The 26,693-nt window shown below is 45.8% G+C and overlaps 1 protein-coding gene across 9 annotated transcripts in view; it reads right to left on the reverse strand.

Annotated features, from left to right (window-relative positions):
* Positions 1-26,693, reverse strand: part of SLC39A11 (solute carrier family 39 member 11) — a 378,940-nt gene that overhangs the window by 298,472 nt on the left and 53,775 nt on the right. For 8 of the 9 annotated variants that reach the window (XM_058561455.1, XM_058561454.1, XM_058561464.1 and 5 more), the window contains one exon: positions 14,630-14,788. The exons of the other annotated variant lie outside the window; for it this stretch is intronic. In XM_058561455.1, the coding sequence (XP_058417438.1) occupies positions 14,630-14,788 (159 nt within the window). The remainder of the gene's footprint in view (positions 1-14,629; positions 14,789-26,693) is intronic. 9 annotated transcript variants of the gene reach the window in all.

Consider the following 26,693-nt stretch of genomic DNA (forward strand, 5'->3'; position numbering starts at 1 on the left):
CCACACCTGAGTTTATGTTAATGAGGTGACCTTTGGAAAGCATCTAAGGATGGGAGCTGCTTGCCAGGGGAACCAACCAAGCGATTAGAGGGTTGAAACTTACCCCCCCAACCCTGACCTCTAGGGAGGGGAGAAGAGCTAGAAGTTGAGTCAATAACCAATGGCCACTGATTTAATCAATCATGCCTTTGTAATGAAGCCTCCATAAAAACCCAAAAGGACGGGGTTCAGAGAGCTTCTGGGTTGACAAACACGTGGAGATTTGGGGAGAGTGGCGTGCTGCGTGAGAGCACGGAAGCTCCGCGTCCTTTCCCCATACCTTGCCCTATGCATCTCTTCCACTTGGCTGTTCCCGAGCTATATCCTTTTATGATATACCAGTAATCGAGTAAGTAAACTGTTTTCCTGAGATCTGTGAGCCACTCTAACAAATTAATCAAAACGAGGGAGGGGAGCATGGGAACCTCTGATCTATATAGCTGGTTGGTCAGAAGCACAGGTGACAACCTGGCCTTGCAATTAGCCTCTGAAGTCGGGGAAGGCCGTCTTGTAGAACTGAGACCTTAACCTGTGGGATCTAATGCTATGTCCAGGCAGACAGTGTCAGAATTGAGCTGAATTGTAGGACACCAGCTGGTGGAGAATTGCTTAGTGATGTGGAAAAAACACACACAACAGAGCCTTCTTCCTGGCTTGCAGACGGCTGCCTTCTCAGTGTGCTCACGTGGCAGTGAGAGAGAGAGAGAGAGAGAGCAAGCTCTCTGGTGTCTGTTCTTATAAGGACACTAATCCCATCATGAGGGCCCCAGTCTCACGACCTCATCTAAACCTAATCATCTCCCAAAGGCCTCCTCTCTAAATACCATCACATTGGGGGCTAGGTCTTCAACATATGAACTTGAGGGGGGCAGGGGAGGCACAATTCAGTCTATAGCAACAACCTAGGTGTCAAACCAGGTTGACAGCCTACTAGCAACCTGTTATGTGAGTCAAGTAAATCCAGCCATTTAAGTTAAGGCACCAGATAACTGAAGGTTTCTACCTCACCTGGTCAAGCCATTTTTGTCTCTTACTGGCCAGCTGGTTATTCTCACTTTGAACAACCCCTCTGAGGGAAAGACGGCACAGGAGAAGTGGCCAAGATGGACTGTGGTCCTAGGATGCAGTCTTATGGGCAGAACTTTTCACCCCATTCCCTCGGGAGTGGTATAAAGAAGGGGGCCATCTGCTTATGGGATAGCCACACAGCCCATGAGAGGACATCTCGCCTCCTAGAGCCCAGAGGCCAGACCAGCAGACATCACAGTGAGGCCTCCTCCTTTGAAGATCACAAGCATTCACAAAGACATAGACACATCCCCTCAACACACACACCACTCTCACACACACACACACACTCACACCCACATGCGTACACAGATATTTTAAGCCCGAATCCACAACTTGTGCAAGTAAGAAACATGACCAAAAAGTCATCCCCAGCAACTTCCACATTTCCTGATATAAGGGAACTGACATTTGTTAAACACCTGCCGTATGCCAGCCTATGTGTTAGGTACTCTATATGCATTATTTCAGTTAATCCTCATGTCCGCTCTCTCAAGTAGAATTATATCCATTTTACAGATAAGGATACTGAAGCTCAGAGAAGTTAAGTAACTGCCCCAAGACACACAGTCCTATGAATCCAGAGCAATTTGATCCAGAGCCCATGCTTGTTCCACTATGACATGTTGCCACTAAAAAAGCTTTATCTCAACCTAGAAATGTGGACTTGAGTGGAGAGCATGAGGGTGTTGGAAAGAATGAAGATATAATATATAATGCTATATCATTACATAATGCCAATATGGAATATCATCATATATCATCACGTAATATATTATCACATAACATAATACCATTGTATAAGATAAATAACCCACCTCCACCCCTAATTGTGATGCTAAATTAGAACTCTCTCAGCAAGTAGGCCCAGCATTAGTTTGCACTTCCCCAGGCTCATTACCTACAGGTCCTGCCCTAAAGCACCTCTGCCACAGAGAAACTTTGGGCATCACCAATGAGCCAGTCTCCTGGGACTCCTCCAACTGCCACTTGTGCTACCATATGGAAACTTGACATGCAAGCAGCTTCTAGCAAAATGGGGAGGGGTGAGCCAAGTCAGGATCAGGGTGTCAGACAAAGCAGGCAATTATTTTTACGAAGGCTATCAGGAGAATCAGGGGAGGAGAAAGGCTGTGGTAACAGTGAAAATGTGCCAAGACGGACCTGGAGCCCCTCTGGTAGAGGAAGAGAGGAACACACCCTACCCGACACTTCACACTCTGCTCTCACAGAGAACAGGCATCCATGGCCACGCACACACTTTCCTTCCATCACGAAATCCAATGGTGAGCATAAAGCCATGACGAGCATCTCTTTTTGTTCCTTCCTCTTTTGCATCCCAAGAGATAGAGCCCAAATGGGGTAGCTGAGCAATAAGGAAACACAAACAAACAAAAACTATCCTCCCCAAAGTGCCCCTGGCATCTCTAATGAAGGGACAGAAGGGACTCCAGATAGCACGGCAAAACCAGCACTGATGCTGCCCAAACATCTCAGTGATGCAGAGTATCAACCAGGATGGGCTGCACTTTGCTGCAACAACAAATTGCCCTACTATGCTATACACAGGGGCTCCGCTCCTTCCAGCCACCCAGGGGCTGGTGACAGAGGCTCCACCTCAACACACGCATCCCTGATCACCCCCCACGCAACACTGGGCTTGCTTCTTAGGGAGACCACTCCTTCTGCATCTGTTCTCACACAAGTGAGCCTCAGTTTGCTCGACTGTAAAATAAAACTAACAACAGCACCTACCTCACAGGATAACACACGTAAAGTGCCCAGCACACAATACATGCTCCCCGACTGTGAGTTATTCTATGACATTTCCCATCCACAGAAAAAAGCAACAGGAAAACATGCAGACAGCAAATGTTCCAAGACATGAAAAATAGTTGCTTCCATGTGGTGAGATTAAAAGCAGATTTTTCTTATCTCTTGAAACTTTTCTATGCTCTCTATTTCTTTTTCTTTTTTTTTTTTTTTTGCAATTAACATACATAATTTTAATCATCAAGAAAAAAGGCAACACAGACAGGCATACAACATGAGACCACTAAAGGAAAGTTTAAAAAGCAACTGGCCTAGATCAGGGATCTACAAACTACAGCCCGTGGGCCATATCTAGCCAGTGCCCTGTTTTTGCACAGCCTATGAGCTAAGGATGTTATTTACATTTTTAAAGCGTTGTCAAAAAGAAAAGAGAAGAAAAGGAAAGAAAGAAAAGATTTTAAAGAGGCAACAGAGACCGTATGTGGTCTGCAAAGCCTGCAATACTTATTTTCTGGTCCCTGACAGAGTTTGCTGACCCTGCACTAGCTCATTGGACCACCTGATTCTTCACAACACAAGCCTTCTGCCCTCAGGCACTTTACTTAGAATTCAATTTGTAAAAAAAAAAAATTTTTTAAATAAATGCATACATGCACATACACATATACACACACATATGTAAATACATACAGCATAATATATATAATTCTCCTTTCACACATTGAGGAAGTTTTATCATGTTGGGAGTTGTTGGAGGGGACCATGGCATCTAGCACATTCCAGGCACTGATGTAGGCCTGGGGCACTCAATGATAAATAAAGTTCCAGGCTTAAACAAACACTCGCTCCTTCCCCCAACAAATCCTTTTCTGAGCCCTCTCTCTGTGCCAGCCTCTGCGCCAGGTGCTGGGGACTCAGAGCAAACAAGACTGACCAAGCCACTGCCCCCAAGGAGCTTAAGTCCAGCAGGGAAGCAGCTGCCACGCAGGAGCTCAGCGCAGTGGCCCCAGAGATTCAGGAGCACCTGGCCCAGGCCAGAGCTCCAGGACAGCTTCTCGAGGAAGGGATGTCTATGGCTAGGACCTGAAAGGGAACCAGGAGCTGGCTAGGTGAAGGCTAAAGGAGGGAAGTGGTTTCTGGCAGAGAAAGAACACGAGGAAAGGCTCAGGATGACAAAGGGCACCATGCGTCCCGAGAACCAGATGCAGCGGCTGGTGGCTGGTGGGGGGTGGCGAAGGATCGGCCAGAGCTGAAGCTAAGGAGGCAGGGAGGCACCCGGAGGAGAGCCCTGAAGTAAGTTCATATTAAATGAAAAAGAAAACAGATAAAGAAAATGGCTTGGACCTGAAGGGGAGATATCAAAAGATTTCGGATGGGGAGTGACATGGTCAGAAATGTATTTTTAATAAGATTATTCTCACTGTTTCCGCTGTAACCATGCAAAGTAAAGGCACTTAAAACCCAAGCTAGCCTGAAGGCACAGTCAAACTGAACCGCACTGCCCCGACCAGCCCCCTCCAGACCTCCCCTCCCACTGGCCCTGTTAATGGCCCAACTGTCCTCCTGGGCACTCCTTATACAGAGCTGAGCTTCAGAGGGCTTTACCATGTTACCCCAGCTAACTGTGGGTCAGCTGAGCCACCAGCCTGGCTGTCCACCTAGGTTGACCTGACTTAACAGTTGGAAAAGGAAAACCTTTTATGATATATACCCAAAAGAATTCAGAATGGGTGTTCGAACAGTGTACACCCATGTTCACAGCAACACTATTCACAATAGCCAAAAGGTTTCGGAAACAACCCAATGCCCATAAGTGGATGACAGAACAACACACTATACGCATACAATGGAATATTGTTCAGACATAAGAAGGAATGAAGTTCTGACACATGCTACAATGTGGATGAACCTTGAAAACACTATGCTGAGTGAAATAAACCAGACAGAAAAGGTCCCATATTGTGTGATTGCATTTGTAGGAAATATCCAGAATAGGTAAATCCATAGAAACAGAATGTGAACTAGTGGTTGCCAGGGGCAGGGGTTGAGGGAGGAATGCAGAGCGACTGCTTAACGGGTACAGGGTTTCGTCTGGGGGCGACGAAAATGTTTTAGAACTAGATAGCAGTATTGGTTGCACAAAATTGTTAATGTACTAAATGTCACTGAATTGTTCACTTTAAAATGGTTAATTTTATATTACATGAATTTAATTTCAATAAAAAATAAACTTCTTAAGGAGACCATGGCATACAGGAAGGTCTTGGAGCACGTTTTCTGTAAATGTCCCTCAGATACCACAGTTTCCCAGACTCCTCCAGCATTGCATGCGCCTTTCTGCACTGTTCTGTGATTTTCTTACTTCGGGGAGCATCAAAATCCCCTACAGACCTAGTTTAAAATGCAGGTGCCTGGGTGTTATCCCAAGAGCTTGTTAAGTCATTGGATCTGGGGTGGGCCTCCGGCATCTGCATTTTTTAAGTCTCCCAGGTAATTCTGGTGTGCTCTGAAGTTTGCAACCATGGAGCCAGATCCTTTCCCCCTTTTCATCTTGGGACTGTCCCTCACTCATTTGCAGGGAGTCCTTCTTTCCTTCTTTTCTGAGCCTTTTGCAAGAGTAAGACTTGGCTTCAAAGGGAAAGTGAAAGGTACTTGAATTGCAGTGAATCATCCAAAAAACAGCACCTGAACAAAAGCGGGTTATAAGTAGCCTTCAGTCGGCGGTCACCAACCTTGGCTGAACATCACAGCCTTTGTGGGGATGTTTTGTTTCAGAAACCTAGGCCCCACCCTGGACATGATGAATCAGAACCTCCAGAGGGAGGTTCAGGTGTCAGTATTTTTCTAAAGCACCAACGGCAACCTCCCTGCTCCTTCCCAGCTGCATCCCACCCCACCTTCCACCTAACACACTTCCTGATCGCATTGCTCAGAAAATGCTTATTCTAAATGGCAGTATAAATCTTGAGCTTCTTAGGCAAACATAATTAAGAAATTAAATACAGCATGAAAAATCATAACAGATTCAAATTTCAGGTTAAGTTTTTCTATTTTTCGCCTGCATGTTTAATTATCTGTGCCTCACGTCCGTAGTGCCAAAAAGTGGTCAATTGCAAAGGTCACGGATCTGCTTCCAGAAAATAACTCACAGGTGTTAAGCACTTTCAACTTAGAAGCTGTAAGGGGTTTTCATAAAGATGATCTCATTTGATCGTCCCAACATCTCCATTCATTCACTCACTCATTCATTCATTCATCAAATACCTCCTGAAGACCTACTATGCGCCAGGGGCTGTGCTGGTGTAGAGGACACAGGGGAGACCAGAGCAGACCTGTCCCTGCCCAGGCCCCTGCCTTCAGGCAACAAGTGATCAAGTCCACAGGTAATGACAGCACAGGGAAGAGAAGGGCCAGGATGGGAGAAGTACAAAATGGAACCAAGACATGGGGCGAGTCAGGGAAGCTTTCTGGGGAAGGAACCCAAACCACATCCCATAGGGTAAGCAGGAGAGAGTCTGACAAACGCTGGAGGGACAGTGTTCTGAGCAGTTCACCACTGCCATCGCGTTTATAATTATCTCTTGGTTTTTGCATTAAATTCAGAACAGCTCCGTCTTGCTCGAGTCAAGGTAAGTCCTCCTACTGCTCACCCATGTAATTGGAAAAAGGAGGCTCCAAAGGGAACTGGCTGTGATTTCGAGAAACAGTGTGCTTCTGAGACACAGGGATGAAAATCCCTTCGCCTCCACCTGGACAGCAGACACAGGGCTGCCCTCTGCCATTTTCAGAAGGAGGTGCCATATACTACTATCACTGATGTGTCCACTGTCATTTATCCCCAGGGCTCAATATGGAAGAGAATAATGTTTTAGTTTTTCCAGTGGCTTTAATCTGACTCCTCTCTAAGAATTAGCCAAACCACATCTCTGTCCCCACGCTTCACTCCTCTTTTCTTCTCTGATACCAGAACTCTACCTTCCCTGGGACTCTGATTCCCCAGCGTTGGGACCTGCCATCAACATTATCACCACCAGCACCACAATCTGAGAGGAGATGGACAACAGGGGCACAGCTAGGACCTGCTCTGTTGGCACTGATGCATCAGGCACCTACCTAGGGATCCGGCCAGGAAGAAAGCACCAAAGGCAACCTCCCTGCTCCTTCCCACCTCCACCACACCCCCCCTCCCTCCTAACACACCTCCTGATCCATCGCATTGTGAGCCAGACAGACATACCCCAGCACCTTTGGGAGGAAAGAGTTAAGATTCCTTTAGCTGTCCAGCCTGTAGATGGTCTTTGCCAACCATCCACTGGTTCAATAAATTTCCATGGTGGCTTCTGGATATTACTCATAAACATCTTGCCTAGCTCAACAGATGGCAAGGAAGACACTTTTTACAATAACAAGAACCATTCAGTGCTTGGGGAGTCCCCTTCAGCAAGCCAACCTGTACTGAAGTGGCAGCTTCCGTGAGTGTGTGTGTGTGTGTGTACACGAGTACACGCATGTGCACATGTGCGCTGCATGTGCATGTGTGTGTGTTCATGACAGACTCACTGAGGGTACTCTGGGAATACACACCACCAACAGAAGCAGTTTATGAACTCTGGTCAAAAACCAGAAAGCAGGCACTCTCTGATGCTCTGTGCCACTGGCTGCAAAGCCACAGACATTCTTCCTGCAGCCTCCACGAGCCAGGATGGTGTGCACAGCTAACACACACAGGCAGAGAAATGGGTAGAGCAGTATTCCCCACCAGCCCTAGAAAACAAAGAGAGCACATGGAGGGGAGGAGAGGGAGATCATGATTTGCATTCCCAGCAGCTAAACGTTCCCTGCAAGCACGTGGAAGGGTTCAACCCGCTGTTCTCTCCAAGAACCAGCAAGCTCACCACACTAGGAGGTTGCCTCCACCCCCTTTTTAACTCCTCTGCCTGCCAACGGGACCAAAGCAACACCTGAGCATCTTCCTAAAAGGAGTGAGGCTCCTCACAGGAGGCTGCAGAAAGCATATAAAGGCAAAAGAAACAACTTCAACCGTGGCTTCTAGCTACATCTTAGAAATGGGTGCTTGGGACCCAGGAGGCCTGAATACCACTCTCTCCAAATATCACATTGTGAAGGGTCTGCCGCCTCAGTGTGCCAGGAGGCCCCAGTGCGATGAAATATCCCGTCTGCTTCACACAAGACTCAACCATCTCTTTTGTCAAGGAGTCCCTCTAAACGACAAGCTTTGTGCAACGCTCCCCAGCCAGGACTCATCAGTCATTGCTTCCAGTGCTGGCAAGCTCACGGGTTTGCTCCACTAGAAACTCAAGTATTGGGGCCGGCCCTATGGCTTAGCGGTTAAGTGCGCACGCTCTGCTACTGGCAGCCCGGGTTTGGATCCCGGGCGCGCACCGACACACCGCTTCTCCGGCCATGCTGAGGGGGTGTCCCACATACAGCAACTAGAAGGATGTGCAACTACGACATACAACTATCTACTGGGGCTTTGGGGAGAAAAAGGGGAAAAAAAGGAGGAGGATTGGCAATAGATGTTAGCTCAGGGCCGGTCTTCCTCAGCAAAAAGAGGAGGATTGGCATATGGATGTTAGCTCAGGGCTGATCTTCCTCACAAAATAAAACACGTGTTCAACCTGTATTGTGAAAAACATTTAAAAACAAAGAAACTAAAGTATTAATTAGCGTTGTGTATTTGGTAGCATGCCTTGCCCCTCAGGGTATGCCCAGTCAGCCCAGTTCAGGTGCCAGGAGAACTGCAGCCCTTGTTCAGAACACCCAGTGCCTAAACTGATGGCCTCCAATGATATCCACAGGATGAGCGATCTCCACCTGAGTCCCCTTTCAATCCTAGTACCATAAACATCAAAAGAAACCTAGAAGATGTTGTTATGGGCTGAATTGTGCCCTCCCCCAAAATTCATATGTTGAAATCCTAACCCCCAGTACTCAGAATTTAACTGCCTTTGGAGATGGGGCCTTTAGAGAGGTGGCTGAGTTAAAATGAGAACATTAGGGTGGGCCCTAATCCCATCTGACTGGTGTCCTTATAAGAAGAGGGAATTTGGACACACAGAGAGACACCAGGGATGCGCCCGCACAGAGGGAAGACCTCGTGAGGACACGGGGAGAAGACAGCATCTGCAAGTCAAGGAGAGAGAACTGGGAAGAAACTGAACCTGCCAACACCTTGATCTTTGACTTCTGGCCTCCAGAACTGTGAGGAAATATATTTCTGCTGTTTAAGCCACCCAGTCTGTGGTATTCTGTTATGACAGCCCTAGGAAATGAATACAGATGTGCAGATAGTTAAGCAAAAGGCCCGTTTGCAAAACCCTCTTTGACCGGGCTGCACAGATAACAGAGCTGCCAATCCATCCCCATGCCCCAGCCTCTGCTGAGGGCAGAGTCATGCTCCCACACTCTCTCCAGCCCAGTCAAAATTCAACAATCGATCAACGCCAGGATGCACCTTAACGGTATCTCGAATCGCATACCTCAAACTTCAACAAAGTATAAGAAAGAGAATACTAAGACTGAGGCCGAGGCCAATTTTCACTATCAAGTTAGCTGGGCTTGTCTGACAATATCAGGCTTCTGCTATAGACTCTCAGGTGGATGCCACTGCAATTTCTCGTTTTTGTTTTCTGCAAGATATTGCCATTTCTCTCTCTCTCTCCTTTTCTCTGTAAGGTATGCTTTTGTCAAGTACAATCAGAATGTTAAAGATGGAGAAAATCTATGAAGGAGAGAAAAACATGCAAACACCCCTCGGGGGGGCGGGAATAATCGCCTCCTACGACACCTGTCACTTCCAGACAGTTGTCCTATGTGGCCCCTCATAGCAACTCCAGCCAACCAATACTGACACCAGCACAAGTTGGGTGCGTGTGAAAGTACGTGCACATACTACTCATTTAAGTTTTCAGCAAAGGCATCTTCTTTGCCATCACAGAGAAAACTAAAAGAAACTGAACAGAATTGGGGACACAGGTAAATTAAGGAGGGACCTCAGAAGAAAGCAGTAGCCAGACTGCTTGCTAATCTCCCTGCCCGGGAGCCTGTCTGGGCAGGATTATCAGCCATGCTCTCGCAGATAGGAGAGCGGCAGACAGTCAGATTCCCACCACCTTTCCTTCCCCCTGCGGTCCTTGGGCAGCCTCCTCAAGATGTCAAATCCAAGAGAGGGAAGGGAGGGGGTGGGGAGCTCACATCTCCCAGAGAGAAGACTGCCAAGATGGAAAGCAAGCCGAAAAAAGCAAGTGCAACAACACAGACAGCATGTTACCATTTGTTTCTCAGAAAACACAAAACAGAATTGTATTTCCAGATGCACATACATACATATGTAAAAGCACGGAGCAACCTAACTACTCAACGATGGGGAAACTGTTGGGCAAACTACACTAAGATGGGAGGATGCTACATAGGTATTAAAATGATGCAGATAAAAATCATTTCGATTTTAAAAATAACACACAAGAGAATGCACAGACTGATTCCAGCTGTGTAAAAATGTAAAAATGTATGCCTGCACATAAATAAGAGAAAGGAGATCTAAATGGAGTCAGGCTTCATATTGCTATAGAGTTGATTTAAAGCATACTTGAACAATACAAGAGAATGTGGATGTTCATATTTCAATATTTAAAAGAGACAACATAATTCGTTATCTTAAAGAAAACAAAAAAAGAGAAAAAATCTGGAAGGATACCCACTAAACTGACAACAATGATTGTCTGGTTGGTCTGGGGAGATGACAGGAATAGAGGAGTGTCTTAGTCAGTTCGGGCTGCTACAACAAATTACCATAATCACCATAGACTGGGTGACTTATAAACAACAGACATTTCTTTCTCACAGTTTTGGACGCTTGAAGTCCAACATCAAAGCCCCAGCAGATTCAGTATCTGATGAGAGCTAGCTCCCTGGTTCATAGATGGTATTTATGTGTCCTCACGCAGCAGAAGGGAAAGGGTGAGGGAACTCTAGGGGGTCCCTCTTATAAAGGCACTAATCCCATTCATGAGGGATCATCTCCAGAAGTCCCTACCTCCAAATACTGTTGCATTAGGGATTAGGTTTCAACACATGAATTTGGGGGAGGCAGGGGGACACAGTCCGTAGCAGGAAGGGACTTTCACATAAATTTTTTTTAAATTTTATAATGAGATGTTTGTATTGTGTTGATGTAATACAAATGGGACTAAAGAGGACATGAGGCCTTGGAGACATACACCTCCTTCTCCCCCACCCTACCCCTCTACCCACCAGCAGAAAATGTCTGCTTTAAACTATAGGTGAAGGCTTCCCACCTACTGCCACTCTTAACTTCAGATAGAAGCAAAACTGCAAAGATCATAAGAATGTCAATATCTCCCAACAGCTGTTCAAGGTCCATTCCATTTCTCCCTAGGGCCATCTTAAGGGTAACGCTGAGCTTGGGCTGGCCCAACCGAGTTCCCCATCATCCATCCTTTTGCCAGACCTCTTCCCAGGCCAGCAGATTGCACCTTCCTTGCCTGCCCCTGCCTCCTTTCCCCTTTCATTAAGACACCATTTGGCAAAGTCTCTGTAAATCCCTGTCAGTGTATTTCCTGTTAATAGTTACTGCATGAGCCTTCCCTCCTTTATTCCCAGATAAATAAATGAAAATAAATACCCAGTTCAGAGAGCGATTCGATGCATCTGAAGTTAACAAAGCCACAGTGGCTTCAACCTGACAGGCTGTTATGAATAAAATCCTTTTCATGAGCAATATTTTGCTTCGGCTCCAAAAGGGGGACAAATAAATCTGAAAGGCTGAGTGAATGGAAGTGGAGTTAGAGAACAGAGTCAGTTAACCATTTCCTTCCCACCAACCCAAGAGTCTTGCTGCCCTTCATGTTCTGAATACATAAATATAACCAGGGCGGGTGACTCTGATGTTGGCAGGCAGTGGAACCTGTGCTTGAATGGTCATGGGAAGGGCTCGAGTCAGGGCACTGCTGCAGAACCCCTCCAACCACATTTCTGCCCTCACCAGACTCCTGCACGGGCTCCTTTCTCCAGATGAGATGACAGGGACACTGACTCACTTCCTCTCACTGGTTGAACTCCATGCACTGTCCCATAGGACAGAAAGGAGGTCCTGGAGTTCTCTGCAGGCAGGCACCCCTTTTATCCCAGGGTCTATTCTGCAGGATGAGAGCCCCTCCATCGTTGCTGCAGCCAAAGCCTTTTGCTCTAATGACTTCATTCTGTTCCTGGGCCATCTGCTGAACAGTGGGGCTTTGTCACAAGGTGAATGAACTGGAAACTGAAAAGGTCTCAAGCTGAATTTTCCTATAGAACTCCCCACAGCCTCAGAAGCCACAGGCTCATAAACTCCAAGAGCAGTGAGCATTCTGAAACCAAATTCTAGACCCCCCCTCCCCTCAATACATTCCCTGTGAGTGCTCAATCAATGCTGGACAGCCACACAGACTCAGGATCAAAACCCATTAACTCAGACTCCAGGAAGCACCTTCCATAGATCCCAGCTGCTGCCCTTTCTGGGTGTGGGAAGCAAATTAAGAGTGAAACCAAGGGAAACCTTCAGCCTGGCTCAGAGCGATGGTGGACAGACTGTTTCCAGGCACCACTCTTACGGCAACATTTGTATTCAGTGACGGCAGCAATTATAAATAATTCTTATCTATTTATAAGAGCTTCCAAGACAAATTCCCCTTCTCACAGTGACAGTAAGAATTAATTTCTTTTAAAATGTCCTAGAACAGTTGTTTACTGCCAGGCTGATCTTTCCGCCAACTAGCAAGGTTCTGGGTGTTAATGGTTATCAGGCCCATTTCCGAACCCTTTCATTCTCTCCCTAGATGTTTACCTGACACTACCAAACCATTCCTAATTTTCTGTGTAGTCTATCCAAGACTTTCCCCTGAGATCTTCTCCACATTCAAAGCATATACTAGAACAAACATGAAGCAAAAGGTTTAAAAAAAACAGTATTTGCTACACAGTACAAATTGGCCAAGGACTATTTACACTGCCCAGAGAAAGCCCTTACCTTCGGACAGCTGATCAAATACTCCTGACTGCCCCTCCCTGCCCCCAGCACCAAGAAGTGGTGACCCATCATGATTGCAAAGAGCCCTCTGCAAGATACTGCCTCAGAAGCCCAGTGGGCCCAGGTGGGAAGGGCAGAACGAGACCCAGCAGGGGCTGTGCAGAGCCAGCCCCCTGTCTGCTGTTCACAATTAAGGCCACTGGCTGCAAGATCTTCCGGCCAGGGCGAGTAGAATACATCCCAACAGCAACTTCACACCTGACCAGGGTGGATTTGAGAGCAGAATACGGCAGCCCACATTGAGGACCTCTCGAAGCTATTACCAGCAGATGTATTCCACAGCAAGGAAGCTCGGGCCCAGCGGGCAGAAACTGACACCGCCATTCAAGCTCTTGGTAAAAAATAAAAAACGACACATGGTCTTTCCTCCTAGACAACGTCATGGCTCTCCATCCAACCATCACATCCAGCTGTCTGGTCCAGAGGCTGGTCCTTCTGTGACATGACTAAGCCAAGTTCCTAGGAATTCTTCCTTCTCTTTCTCCAGTAGGGAATTTAAGGCAAGAAAGAAGGCAGGCAGGCAGGGAAGAGAACATCGGCCTACCCCCTGGGGTACATGTCCAGTTGACTCCAGCGAACCTGACCAGTCCTTGCGTGCCATGATCCAACAGAAGAAATGTCCTTTGACCCCGTTCTCCCCCATATGATCCCTCCTGTGCCTCCTCCCTTTCTGGTGAGCAAAGAATTCAAGCAGCAGCTCAGGGCTTACAGGGGGCTTCTGCCCACCTCGAGGACTTGTCAGGACACAGCATCTGGTAAGGCTGCATGGCTTGCACTGCCTTCTTATTGACATTGACCTCCGTCTACTGACAGTAGCACAAGCGAACAACCCCTTTCTAGCCCATGCAGCTCGGTTATGAACTCAGGACCTGACCTTGACTCTGTTCAGTGACCAGAGCGAGACTTCAGGCTGTAGTTCGTATCATGCTTCTCTGAAAGCAGACACCTGCATCGTTCCCAAACCCAACCCACCAGCCCTATTTAAGTATGAAAGCCTAAAATCTGTGGCTTGCCCCCAATTCTGGTGCCTTTTTATTTTGACTTTGCAGCCCCTCAGGGGAGTTAGCCTCAAGTTATAGGAAGAAACTAGAGAGAAGGGACACACAACCAGTAACTGGCAAACGTGAGCTCAAACCCAGGACCAGGCTGCCCAGTCCTCCCATCTCATCCTCCTATTAATAAGCCCTTGTGGTGTGATGCTTTGTCAATGGTCTCACGCTGTAGTTGGGTGTGTTGTCATCTCTCTGGTGACATCACAAGCTCTTTAAGGGTCAAGACCATGACCACGGTCACTCACTTCTCCCAGTTTCCAAGTCTGCTCGTATACTCAGTGTGGCACAGCACAGCATCAGCTGCTCTCTCTATTTATAATAAAACCTGACATTTAAAATCTGAACTTACCAAAATGTAACTAAGGGGATGCTTAGTCATATTGCCAAGAGCTTATTTTCTTTTAGGAAAAATGTCGCAATTCAATTCCTCTAGGTAAAAGCCCTACATGGCTTGAAATATCTGTTTCAATATCACTGGCTACTTAACAGAGACATTAACGGGTATATCAAGTTTGAACAGAAGTAAATCTATGGCACAGAGCTGGACATATCCTGACACGAGAGCCCAAAGCAGAGTGGTACTCACCAGGTGAGGCATCAGGAGGTCAGCCAAGTAGACGAACGCGGCTCCAAGCGTGAAGCCAACAGCCACAGGGAAGAAGGCAAAGGCACCAAAGCCCCCAGAGGACGTGGCCATCTCAACCGCGGGGGCCAGGAGAGACCAGTAGGAAGCTGCTAACATGACCTGCAAAACCACAATGAGCAACAAGCCATTAAATCATCCACAGAAGGCCTTGCAAGTGGGGACTTCAGTTGCTCTCTATGGCTCAAACTGAACCCCACAACTTCACATGTATGAGGCCTTTAATCCTCAGTGGTAGGTTCTATCCCAAACCAAAAAGCCACCATCAGAATCCCTGGGACTAATGTTGTAAGAACTCAATTTGGCGTAGAATGGAGTGGACCTCGGGAGGATGGAGTCTAGTTTGCTGTCACCTAGCCTCTAATTCAGTGATTCTTAACCTGTGGCAATTTTGCCCTCTAGGGGACATTTGGCAACATCTGGAGACATTTTTAGTTGTCATACTAGGGGCAGGAGGACAGGAGGAGGGTTGCTACTAGCATCTAGTGAGTAGCGGCCAGAGATGCTGGTAAACATCCTACAATGCACAGCTCCTCACAAAAAAGAATTATCTGGCCCCAAATGTCAAGAATACTGTTGAGAAATTCTGTCCTAGGGCTGCCCCGTGGCTTAGCAGTTAAGTGTACATGCTCCGCTACTGGCGGCCTGGGTTCAGATCCCGGGCGCGCACCGACACACTGCTTCTCCAGCCATGCTGAGGCTGCGTCCCACATACAGCAACTAGAAGGATGTGCAACTATGACCTACAACTATCTACTGGGGCTTTGGGGGAAAAAAGGAGGAGGACTGGGAGTGGATGTTAGCTCAGAGCCAGTGTTCCTCAGCAAAAAGAGGAGGATTAGCATGGATGTTAGCTCAGGGCTGATCTTCCTCACAAAAAAAAAAAAAGAAAGAAGAAATTCTGTCCTAATTGAATACTTCCAGGACAAGTTGCTCACTACTTGAGATGCTCCACTGCATTATAAGATAGCTCTAATTATCACAAAGTTCTTCCTCATGTTGAGCTGAAATTTGTCTCCTTCCCATTTTACCTATCAGCTCTAGGTCTGCTCTCTGGAGCACTAAAGAATGTGCCTTTGCTCTGTGATACCTGACAGCCTTTGAAATATTTGAAGGCAACCATGAGTCTTGTCAATTTTCTTATCTCTAAAAACAAAGAAGGGAACTAATATTTTAATCAATCGCCTACTGTTTCCAGGGACCAACCTTCACATTTGATATCTTATTTTATCATCACAACAACCCTGGGAGGCAGGTGTTGTTTTCTATTGCTATTTGTAGATAAAGAAATTGAATCTCAAAGTAATAAGAAAATTTGCTCAAGGTCACAAAGCCAAAAAGTGGCAGTTGCAGGGAACTGAGCAAGTAGGACCATAATCATCTCAATGAGGGGAAAAACACGAGTGAAAAGAGAAAAACGAATCTGGACTCAAATCTCAGGGAGGTCAATTCGATAAAAGGTTCTCCAGTGTTGACTGAATTAAACACTCATCCACGGTCATTTACTCTCATAGAGGCCATGACATTTTCTTGCTAGAGTACACCCACTCCCCATCATAACCATAGGACAGTCATCACTGACATGTCAAATGCTGAATGGGTTTCCAAAAATGACTTAATTATGCTTTGCCTTAAACAAAACATCTGCATCATCCATCTCCAAAATAACATTCAGAGTGACAGCACCAGGTATTACAAAAGCAACAATAAAGAACAAATCCATGCAGAAAGTGATTTCCCTTCTGCCAACCATCATTCACACATAGTCACTCGCGCTGGGCTCAATTCTCCCAGCAGAAGTCCTAGTGCCGCCCATAGAAAACTGCATCTGCCTCACAAACTCCCAGAAAGAAGGAAAATGTCTTATCAGTTCAGCTCCAGGAGACCATCAAAGGAAGCCTGTGGGCTCCATCTCTACGCCATGGCCTAATCTCTTTCCCAGGCTGTTGTCTCACTAGCTTTAGAATTCAACAGCCCTTGGTAGCTGCCATTCATGGTCAACTCCCCACCAGAGAGGAGCTGCACAGAGGCACAGACTTGTCCAGCAACCTCTCTCTTTGCATGTTTCAGGGCCTCCCATATAGTCCCACTGTCAACGACGCTAAAACCACATGATCCAGGTAAGGCCACTCATCTCATCCTCCAATCCCTCCCCACGTCCCATCTTTTTCAGTGTCACTTGGGGTACTTCCCCAGCCTCGGCTCCCCAACTGCTTCTCAATACAAAGTCCAACCTCTTCTGTCAAAGCTCCTTCTCATCCCTCTGCGCCCCTGGGTGCCAACTTTTTTCTGCCCCTACATGTGGAAATACACAATGTTCTCATGGACAAGTGATGCAAGGTGGGACAGAAGAGATGTGCCTCTCAGGGGAGGGTTTGCCAGAATCTGGGATGCTTGAAATGGTAAAGCATCCCAGACAATTCAGGTGGGCACCCTCCTTGAGGATCACTGTTCTTTATCCTTCCAGTCAAATCCAGGACCCAACTGGATTTCCTTCATTTCTTCTCCTCATCAGCCTCTCTGCCTCCTACATAAACCAGATAACGATCAAAGAACAAACCTGAAACGGTATTGGGTTGACTGTCTGAAATGACAGTAAGGGCCCAAAGAAAAGTTATTTAGAGGACATATGTGGTAGATAAAATAACGACCTCTTCCTCAAAGATGACCACATTCTAATCCCCAAAACCTGTGAATATGTCACCTCACATGGCAAAACGGACTCTGCAGCTATGATTAAGTTAAAGATCTTGAGATAGGGAGATTATCCTGGATGATCTGGGTGAGGCCAATGTCATCATAAGGGTCTTTTTTGTAAGAGGGAGAAGGGTCAGTTAGAGAGAAGATGTGATGACAAAACCAAAAGTCATAGTCAGAGAGAGAGACTAGAAGATGCTATGCTGCTGGCTTGAAGATGGGAAAAGGTCATAAGCCAAGGAATGCAGGTGGCCTCTAGAAGCTGGAAAAGGCAAGGAAACAGATTCTCCTCTAGAGCCTCCAGAATGAGCCCAGCCCTGCTGACACCTTGATTTTATCCCAGTTAAAACCACTTTGGACTTCTGACCTCCAGTACCAAGATAATATATTTGTGTTGTTTTAAGCCACTAAATTTGTGGTAGTTTGTTACAGCAGCAACAGGAAACTAATACAGCACATAAAGGCACACGTTACTTTTTTTTTTTTTTTTTGGTGAGGAAGATTGGCCCTGAGCTAACATCTGTGCCAATCTTCCTCTATTTTGTATGTGGGATGCTGCCACAGCACAGCTTGATGAGCAGTACGTAGGTCTGTGCCCAGAATCCGAACCTGTGAACCCCAGGCTGCCAAAGCAGAGCATGCGAACTTAACCACTACGCCATGGGGCCAGCCCTGTATATGTTACTTTTTTTTAATTTTATTTTTTAAAGCAGTTTTAGGTTCACAGCAAAATTGAGCAGAGAGTATAGAGAATTCCCACATACTCCCTGTCCCATACATGCACAACCTCCCCACTCTCTACATCCTACACCACAGAGGTACATTTGATGAATCTACATGACACACCACTAACATCCAAGGTCCACATTAAAGATCACTCTTGGTGGTGTTCATTCTATTTCGTTGTTAGTGCCACGGAGTCGATTCCGACTCCTAGCACCCTGTGCACAGCAGAGCGGAACCCTGCCCGGGCTTTCTGCACCATCTTCTCACCTTCTGGCCTATATCAGACAATGCTCTAGTGCTATTCATAGGGTTTTCATGGCCAATTTTTTTGGAAGTGCGTAGCCAGGTCCTTCTTCCTAGTCTGTCTTAGTCTGGAAGCTCCACTGAAGCCTGTCCACCATGGGTGACCCTGCTGGTATTTGAGATACCGGTGGCATAGCTTTCAGTAACACAGCCACACACAGCTGCCACAGTATGACAACTGACAGACGGGTGGTGTGGTTCCCTGACCGGGAAATGAACATGAGCCTCAGCGGTGACAGCACCGCATCTTAACCACTAGACTACCAGGGCTGACTTATTGTCTGGATGTACCACCGTTTATTTATCAATTCATCTATTGAAGGACAACATATTGACTGCTTCCAGGTTTTGGCAATTATGAATAAGGCTGCTACAGACATCCCTGTGCAGGTTTTTGTGTGGACATAACTCTCAATTCATTTGGGTAAATACCAGGGAGTATGATTACTGGATTATACGATAAGCCTTCTTTTTTTTAATAATCTCCCAACATAGGTGGCTTGCCTGAAACTCTCAACACCAGCAAAGCTCCTTTAACTGTTAGGCATTTTTTAATCTGGGTGTAGTAACATATTAACTAGCTGATACAGAAGCAGGAAGCAGTGTATCTGATTAGCCCTCAATTACCCGTAAGAAGCAGAGCCTGGAGAAAGAGGCACCTAGGAGGAGGAGGTGAGCACTGGGCCCAAGACTCCAGGGATGGGCTCCAAAGGCAAATCCTTGCCAGCCAGTCCCTTCATGACCCCAGATGGAAGATACCAAAAGTCCTCTTGCAGCTGCAACCATGCCTATACAAGCAAAAATTGGGCAGACAGCGTCAGCCCTGAAGACATCAGTTGTAACCATGAGTAGCCGACCACCGGTACCTCCCTCTTCCCCGCCTTTGTCTATAAAAGGAAGGCACAATCAGGTTTCATCACACGTGGCAGGGGCCTCACTGTACCCCCAAAGTCCTTTTTGCCTTTCTTCCCCAAAAGAAAATGAAAAGCACAATCGATCAATTGAGCCCATGGGAAAGTGTGTGGAGCCCATCCTCCAAGCTAGATGTTGCTAAGACAAAAGCAGTCCAATTGTTTTGCTCAAGGGAGTGAGCATTTCAATAACAACAACTCCTGCAAAAGGGCTAAGGAGGAGGGGTTGGCCCAGTGGCATAGCGGTTAGGTTCACGCTTTCCACTTCGGCGGCCCGCGGTTTTCCAGTTCGGATCCTCTGCATGGACATCCTCACCACTTATCAAGCCATGCTGGGGCGGCATCCCATATAAAAGAGCTACAGCTGTACAACTATGATACACAACTATGTACTGGGGCTTTGGGGAGAAAAAAGAAAAAAGAGGAAGATTGGCAACAGATGTTAGCACAGGGCCAATCTTCCTCAAAAAAAAAAAAAGAGCCAAGGAGGAAATAAACAAAAAAATGGACGGAATGTCTAACTTCAGTCCTTGGTTGGTTTGGTAGGTCTACTGCAGGACTCAGAAACCTGAACGTTGAACCAAGTGATCTTCAGGCAAGCTGACGTTTGAGAAGCTGTATGTACTCTTCTCTTCTTCCCATGTCCAAGGTGGAATCTGCCTTGGCTTCCTTCTTCTTCACACGCTTCCCTTGGTATCTCAGCCACTATCATGACTTCAACTTCCATCTCTACACATTGACAAGTGAATGAACGCATGACTTGAGTTAATTAAAAAATTGATCTTGGGGCCATGCTGGTGGCGTAGTGGTTAAGTTCACATGCTCTGCTTCGGCGGCCCAGGGTTTGCAGGTTTGGATCCCAGGTGCGGACCTCCACACCATTTATCAAGCCACATTGTGGCAGGTGTCCCACATATAAAGTAGAGCAAGATGGGCACAGATGTTAGCTCAGGGACAATCTTCCTTAGCAAAAAAAAAAAAAAAAAAAAATTGATCTTGATCTTGTTCATAATCAACAAGAGATGGAAACAGCCCAAATATCCACTCACAGACGAATGGAGAAACAAAATATTCCATTCAATGGAATATTTTTCAGCCATGAAAAGGAATGAAGTACTGATATATGCTACAACATGGATGGACCTCAAAAACACGCTAAGCAAAAGCAGCCAGACACAGGGGCTGGCCTGGTGGCATACTGGTTGAGTTTGCGCACTCCGCTTCAGTGGCCTAGGGTCCGTGGTTCAGATCCCAGCTGCGGACCCATGCACCACTATCAAGCCATGCTATGGCGGGCATCCCACATATAAAATAGAGGAAGATGGGCACGGATGTTAGCCCAGGGCCAATCTTCCTCAGCAAAAAGAGGAGGATAGCAACAGATGTTAGCTCAGGGCTAAACTTCCTCACCAAAAAAAAAAAAAGAAGGCAGACACAAAAGGTCACATATTATATGAAATATCCAGAGATAGAAGACAGATTAGTGAGATTAGTGATTGACAGGGGATGGTGGGAGCAGGGAATGGAGAGTGACTGCTTGATGGGTACAGGGTTTCCTTTGGGGATGATGAAAATATTGGCAACTAGATAGAGGTGATGGATGCAAGCAAACATTGTGGACGTACTAAATGCCACTGAATTGTACACTGTAAAATTGTTAATCTTATGTGAATTTTACCTCAATTTAGAAAAAAAAGTTGAGCTTGTCCTAACCAACTCTTAGAACCCTGTCTTAGACTACTGCCCCCCGGCTGTGTGCTGAAGCCTGCACACACCCTTGCCTTGGCCCAACCACTTCCATCTGTGAAAATGCCAAAACATCAAGACCCATTACTCCCGCCCTTTCTTCCAAGCATCCTAAACCCTTTGCCTGAGTCCACGTATATAATGGACAGGAAAATGCAGGATTTAGAATCAAGGCCGAGTTTGAATCTTGGCTCTGCCACTTACTAATTAGGTAGCCCTCGGCAAATAACCTAAGCTCTCTGCCGCTCCATTTAGAAAAACTAACATGGGGGCAATGATACTATATAACAAAGTTGTTTTAAGAATTATATGGGGCGGGGCCGGCCCTGTGGCTTAGCGGTTAACTGCGCGCTCCGCGCAGTGGATCATCCACTGAACAGGGTCTACTGATAGATCTGCACTCTTGAGAGCTGAAAGGGAGCCAGCCCTGATGGCCTAGTGGTTGAAGTTCGGCGCACTCCACTTCAGCGGCCCAGGTTCGGTTCCTGGGCACAGAACCACACCACTCGTCTGTCAATGGCCATGCTACGGTGGCAGCCCACATGGAAGAACCAGAAGGATCTACAGCTGGAATGTACAGCTATGTACTGGGGCTTTGGGAAGGGGGAACAAAAGAGGAAGATTGGCAACAGATGTTAGCTCAGGACGACTCTTTCCCAGCAAAAAAAAAAAAAAGAAAAGGAGCTGAAAGGGACTTTAGGAGGCTACCTAGTCCAAAAGCTTCATTTAACAGATGGAAAAACTGAGACCCAAAGAGATTCAGTGGCTTTCCCAAAGCCCCAGAGCAAGCTAATGCCATCCAAAGCTGACTGTCCCATCCCCAGATCAAGTCAGTACCATCCTTCACCCCCACATTGACCCAGAGTCTTTTAAGAAATTCTAAGAGCTACAGAGTAAAGACAATGTTTAAGTTGCTGTCTTCCTTATCATCAGGCAAAGCATCCAAGAACCACAGCCTGGGATGGATCAGCTTTAGCAATAACCAAATGTAATCAATCCCATGGACATTCCCCGCTACTGTGATATAAGCTACTCCAAGAAAACCCAGCACCAGGAAATATTTGGCAGCTAATAAACAGTGATAATGATCTTGTTAAACGTTTTCCTCTGCAAGACATATCAGACCTCACAAACTGAAACCCATTAATAGCCCATGACTGCCTTAGAGGTAGGGAAACAAGCAACTATGTGGCTCAAAATATAATCCCCTCCAAGCAGCATAGCTAAAACTGAGGGTTTCAAAACAAAGCTACGTATATTATACTTTCAGTCTACGGCTCTGAGTTAAAGGCACACGTTCCCCTCTCGTGGACTATACTTGAAAACAAGAACACTCTACATGCAACATGTTTCCTGGATTGGATCCTGGAACAGAAGAAGGACATCAGTGGGAAAACTGGTGAAATCCAAATAAAGTCTGGACTTTGGGTAATGGTAATGTACCAATGTTAGTTTCTCAGCTTTGACAAATGTACTGTGGTTATGCAAGATGTTCACATTAGGGGAAACTGGTGAAGGGTATATGGAAATTCCCTGTGCTGCTTTTGTAACTTTTCTGAAAATTTAAAATACTTCCAAAACAAAGAGTTTATTAAAAATTAATAGTAACAGTTACTAAGGCCTGAGAGAAGATTGAGGGGGTCATTCCAGCTGAGGAGCATAAGCTGTGCCAGCAAAGACATGAAGCCAAGAGCACCCATAGTTTGCTTTGTGGGGTCAGCAAAGCAACTGGCCTGGGGCTGCACTACTCGTGGCAGTCAGAGTGGACTGCATGCCTGCACACCTTACTTCCTTGAAACCTGTGGTTCAGAGAGGTGGAGTAAGTCACCCAGCAACACCCAGTTAGAAACGACAGACTCGGGATTTGAAACCCAAGCCATGCTCTTAATCCCAGAGCTATACTCCATCTCTTAGATGTTTGAAATTCTTTAAAAACAATAATATTCACAACGTCACCTACTCACCTACTCAGCACATCTAATCAGAGAGTAATTTCCCTCCAAATATAATTTTCTATGTTGACAATGTTTGCAATAGCAATGTTTACTGTGCTAATGTATAAATCCCTAGTCCATTTTGGAGTATCACAAAATTAGGATGTTCTAGTTAAATGTGGCCGATCGAACACAAGCTGCTCTCTCCCAAATTCCTGTAGAGTGAAAGGAAAGGGATGCGAAGACCTCAACCACAAAGACAGAAGGGGGGGGGGGGGCGGTGGCAGCCACAGCGTTTTGGAAGCTAGAAGAGAGGGGCAGGTCGAGGAGCAGGTCATGACTGGCAGACACCTGAGAAGGCTGACACCTCAGCCCAGTGGAAGGGACTCAGAGAGAGGTGGTTCACCCCACAGAACCCCAGAACAGCCCAGGGATGGGTGGAGGGCCCTGGAGCCACTGGAAATGGGAATGCAGATGGGCCAATAAAGAGCACTGGCGGAAAGCCTGGGTAAGAAGCCTTCAGACCCCAGATTCTTCCCGTACGTCACGCGGCCAAGCAATTGTCCCACCAGACACTCAGGGACCCCCGTCAGCTAAAGGTTGGGTACCACACTGGAAACAGGAAGAAAAAGTAAAAGTCTCCGTGCCGAACGGGAGCACCCAGCGTCTCAGTTCAGCTTCTTCCCCGGCCCCATCCATCTCCCACTGCCCAGCCAGCTTCTCCTAGAGGATGTCTTCTAGAAATTCCTTGTGCAGGAGTCCCCATGTCAGGCTCTGCTTCCAGGGAAGCCACCTGAAGACCTTGCCTCTCCGGCACCCTTTCTCAGGAAGACACTCAAGGATGTGTCTTCACCGTATGAGGGAGTAAAACAAGAAAGTCGATGACAGGGGAGAGAAATGAGGGGAATCCCCGGGTTGGTGGTGAAGGAGGATGTCGGGAGCAACAGTTCAACAACCTGCAAAACAAGTGCCTGACGGGAAGAGGTCTGGAGGGCTCCCGGGAAGAGCAAACTGCAGAGCCCTGATAGGTCTGAATGTGCGGAGGAGAGATTTCACTTCCGGGTGGGAGACTACTGGCCAATTAACGAGTGATACCCAAAAGTAGGCAAAGGACAAAAATTAGACCTTTGCTAACTCTGGAAACCACAAAAATTACACAAGAAAGGAAATAAATGAATAATATTTACAGTCTTAACAATGTAAGCTGTTTTTTATTTGTTTATTAATTTGCTTATTTATCGTGGTAAAACATATATAACAAAATTTGCCATTTTAAAGTCTATACAATTCAGTGGCATCGATTACATTCATAACGTTGTGCAACCATCACCACTATTTCCAAAACTTTTTCAACACTCCAAACAGAAACTCTATAACCATTAAGCACTAACTCCTTGTTCTCCCCTCCCCTCCCCCAGCTCCTGGTAACCTCCAATCTGTCTCTGTCTCTATGAATTTGCCTACTCTAGATATGTCACATAAATGGAATCATACAATATTTGTCCCTTTGCGTCTGCATTATTTCACTTAGCATAACGCTTTTCAAGTTCATCCATGTTGTAGCATGTGTCAGAACTTCATTCCTTTTTATGGCTGAATAATATTCTACTATTAAGCTGTGTCTATTGAACTAACCTAAAAAACACAGTGTTATCTATAGTGTAGGACGCAGGTGGGAATAAGAGAACCAAATCCTCATCTTCCACACCAGGAAGTCATTAGATAAGTTTAAAGTTGAAATAGTGAGAAATGGCAGAGTAAGCATGCGGTTGAGAAATATGGAAACAAAAAGCTGAAGAAACAGCTCAAATGGCCGTTCATGCTTATCTCTGAGAAATAGGAATCAGGGGTGGGGAAGGTCAGCAGACTGCTGTTTTTTGTTATAAGTCCTGTAGAACAACCTGATCTTAAACTACACATGCACATCTTTGGGGAAATTTTTAAAATAAACTAATAGGGGCTGGCCCTGTGGCATAGTGGTTAAGTTTGCACGCTCTGCTTCAGCGGCCTGGGATTCACGGGTTCTGAGACCTACACACTGCTCATCAAGCCATGCTGTGGCAGTGTCTCATATACAAAGTAGAGGAAGACTGGCACAGATGTTAGCTCAGGGACCATCTTCCTCAAGCAAAAAGAGGAAGGCTAGCAACAGATGTTAGCTCACGGACCATCTTCCTCACCAAAAAAATTAAAACAATAAAAATAAACTAATAATATAATTTGAAAATAATATAAATATATAGAAGCAAATATTATAAATCAATTTATAATAAAATTAGTTGAATGTTTTAGTAATAGAAGATCCTGATTTCACAGTGAAAATTCAACGGGAGAAAAGGATCCTATGTACAAAAACTCGATTTCCAGAAATGTTTCCAAATGATAATGAGACACCCACCTGGACTGTGTGTTTTTGTTGAAGGCTCCTAAATCAAGCCTTGATACCAGAAGGCTGAAAGGGACTGGAGGAGACATTTAAAAAATCAGCAGATATTTGCAAGCTCTTTCTCATGTTGCCTGAGAGTAAAATCTCCCATTTCCCTTCTGTAGTTTCCAAAATCTAACAAAACTCATATGATCCTTTTTCTCAAAATATCGTGCAAAATGCCAAAGGGATCCAGACTTTATAATGCTATTAATTTCCCTCTGGTGTCAGAGGTACCAGCACAGAATAATCAAAAACAATCAGCTAAACACTAGCTCACAGCAGGCAAATCTTTTCATTTCTGCATAAGTGCTCATTTTGGAATAATTTCAGCTCTGGAAATAAAAATTAATTTGTGAAGAGTTCCTAAAGGATACATCATAATATTCTGGCATGGTGGATGCAGTTAAGCCTTTCTTTTATGCTGGTAATGACAGTTTAAAGACTGGAAGAAAATCCACGCCACAAAAAAAAATTTCTCTGTTAATAAAAAGAGGAGAAGAAATTATCGCACATAGATATTTACAATGCACAGAAAATCCGTATTGGTTATTCAATGAGCACGCCTCTAAAGAAAGGGCACAAAAGTCTACAGAAGACAGAAACACAGAGTTCAAAATAACAGCACCTAGCTCGAGGCTTGCTACAGACTAGGTCCCCCTTAGGTTTGTTGATGCAAATGAACATGGACTCTAACCTCAAGAAGGCCACTGTATAATTAAGGAGTAGGCACAAACTTGCAATCCATATAAATCAAGGCAGTAATTACTCCAAAAGTACAGAAGCCAAGTATTGTCTCTAAGTTCTGTCTCCAAATCAGATATAAAATTAATCTTTAAAGGTCAATCAACAAGTACCTAATCAGTGACTATTACATGAGCAACATTATGCTAGATCCTAGGGGGCTGGGTCCTGCCTTCAAGGAGCTGGCTATGTACCATAATAAGAGAGACTACAGAAGACATCTGAAATGATAAATAGAGAAGGCATCCAATAAACGAATGATAACTGAAGAAAGCCTAAGGTCATTCCAAGAAAGGAGATGGCAATGTTGTAAAAAAGCAGAACATCAAAGAAAACATGGCAAAGGGCTCTTGAAAGTTGGACACGGTTTGGGAATAAAAATGAGGGTAGGACCTTCTACCTGGGAAGAGTAGTGAGAACAGTCTGGGAGGCAAGCATGCCAAAGCTTATGTTGTGGGGACTGCAGGGCGATTAGCCTGGCTGAAATAAAGGCTGTGTGTTGGGGTACCATAAGATAGTTG

The sequence above is a fragment of the Diceros bicornis genome, chromosome 18 (assembly GCF_020826845.1).
Source record: "Diceros bicornis minor isolate mBicDic1 chromosome 18, mDicBic1.mat.cur, whole genome shotgun sequence".
In the NCBI taxonomy this organism is placed as follows: domain Eukaryota; kingdom Metazoa; phylum Chordata; class Mammalia; order Perissodactyla; family Rhinocerotidae; genus Diceros; species Diceros bicornis.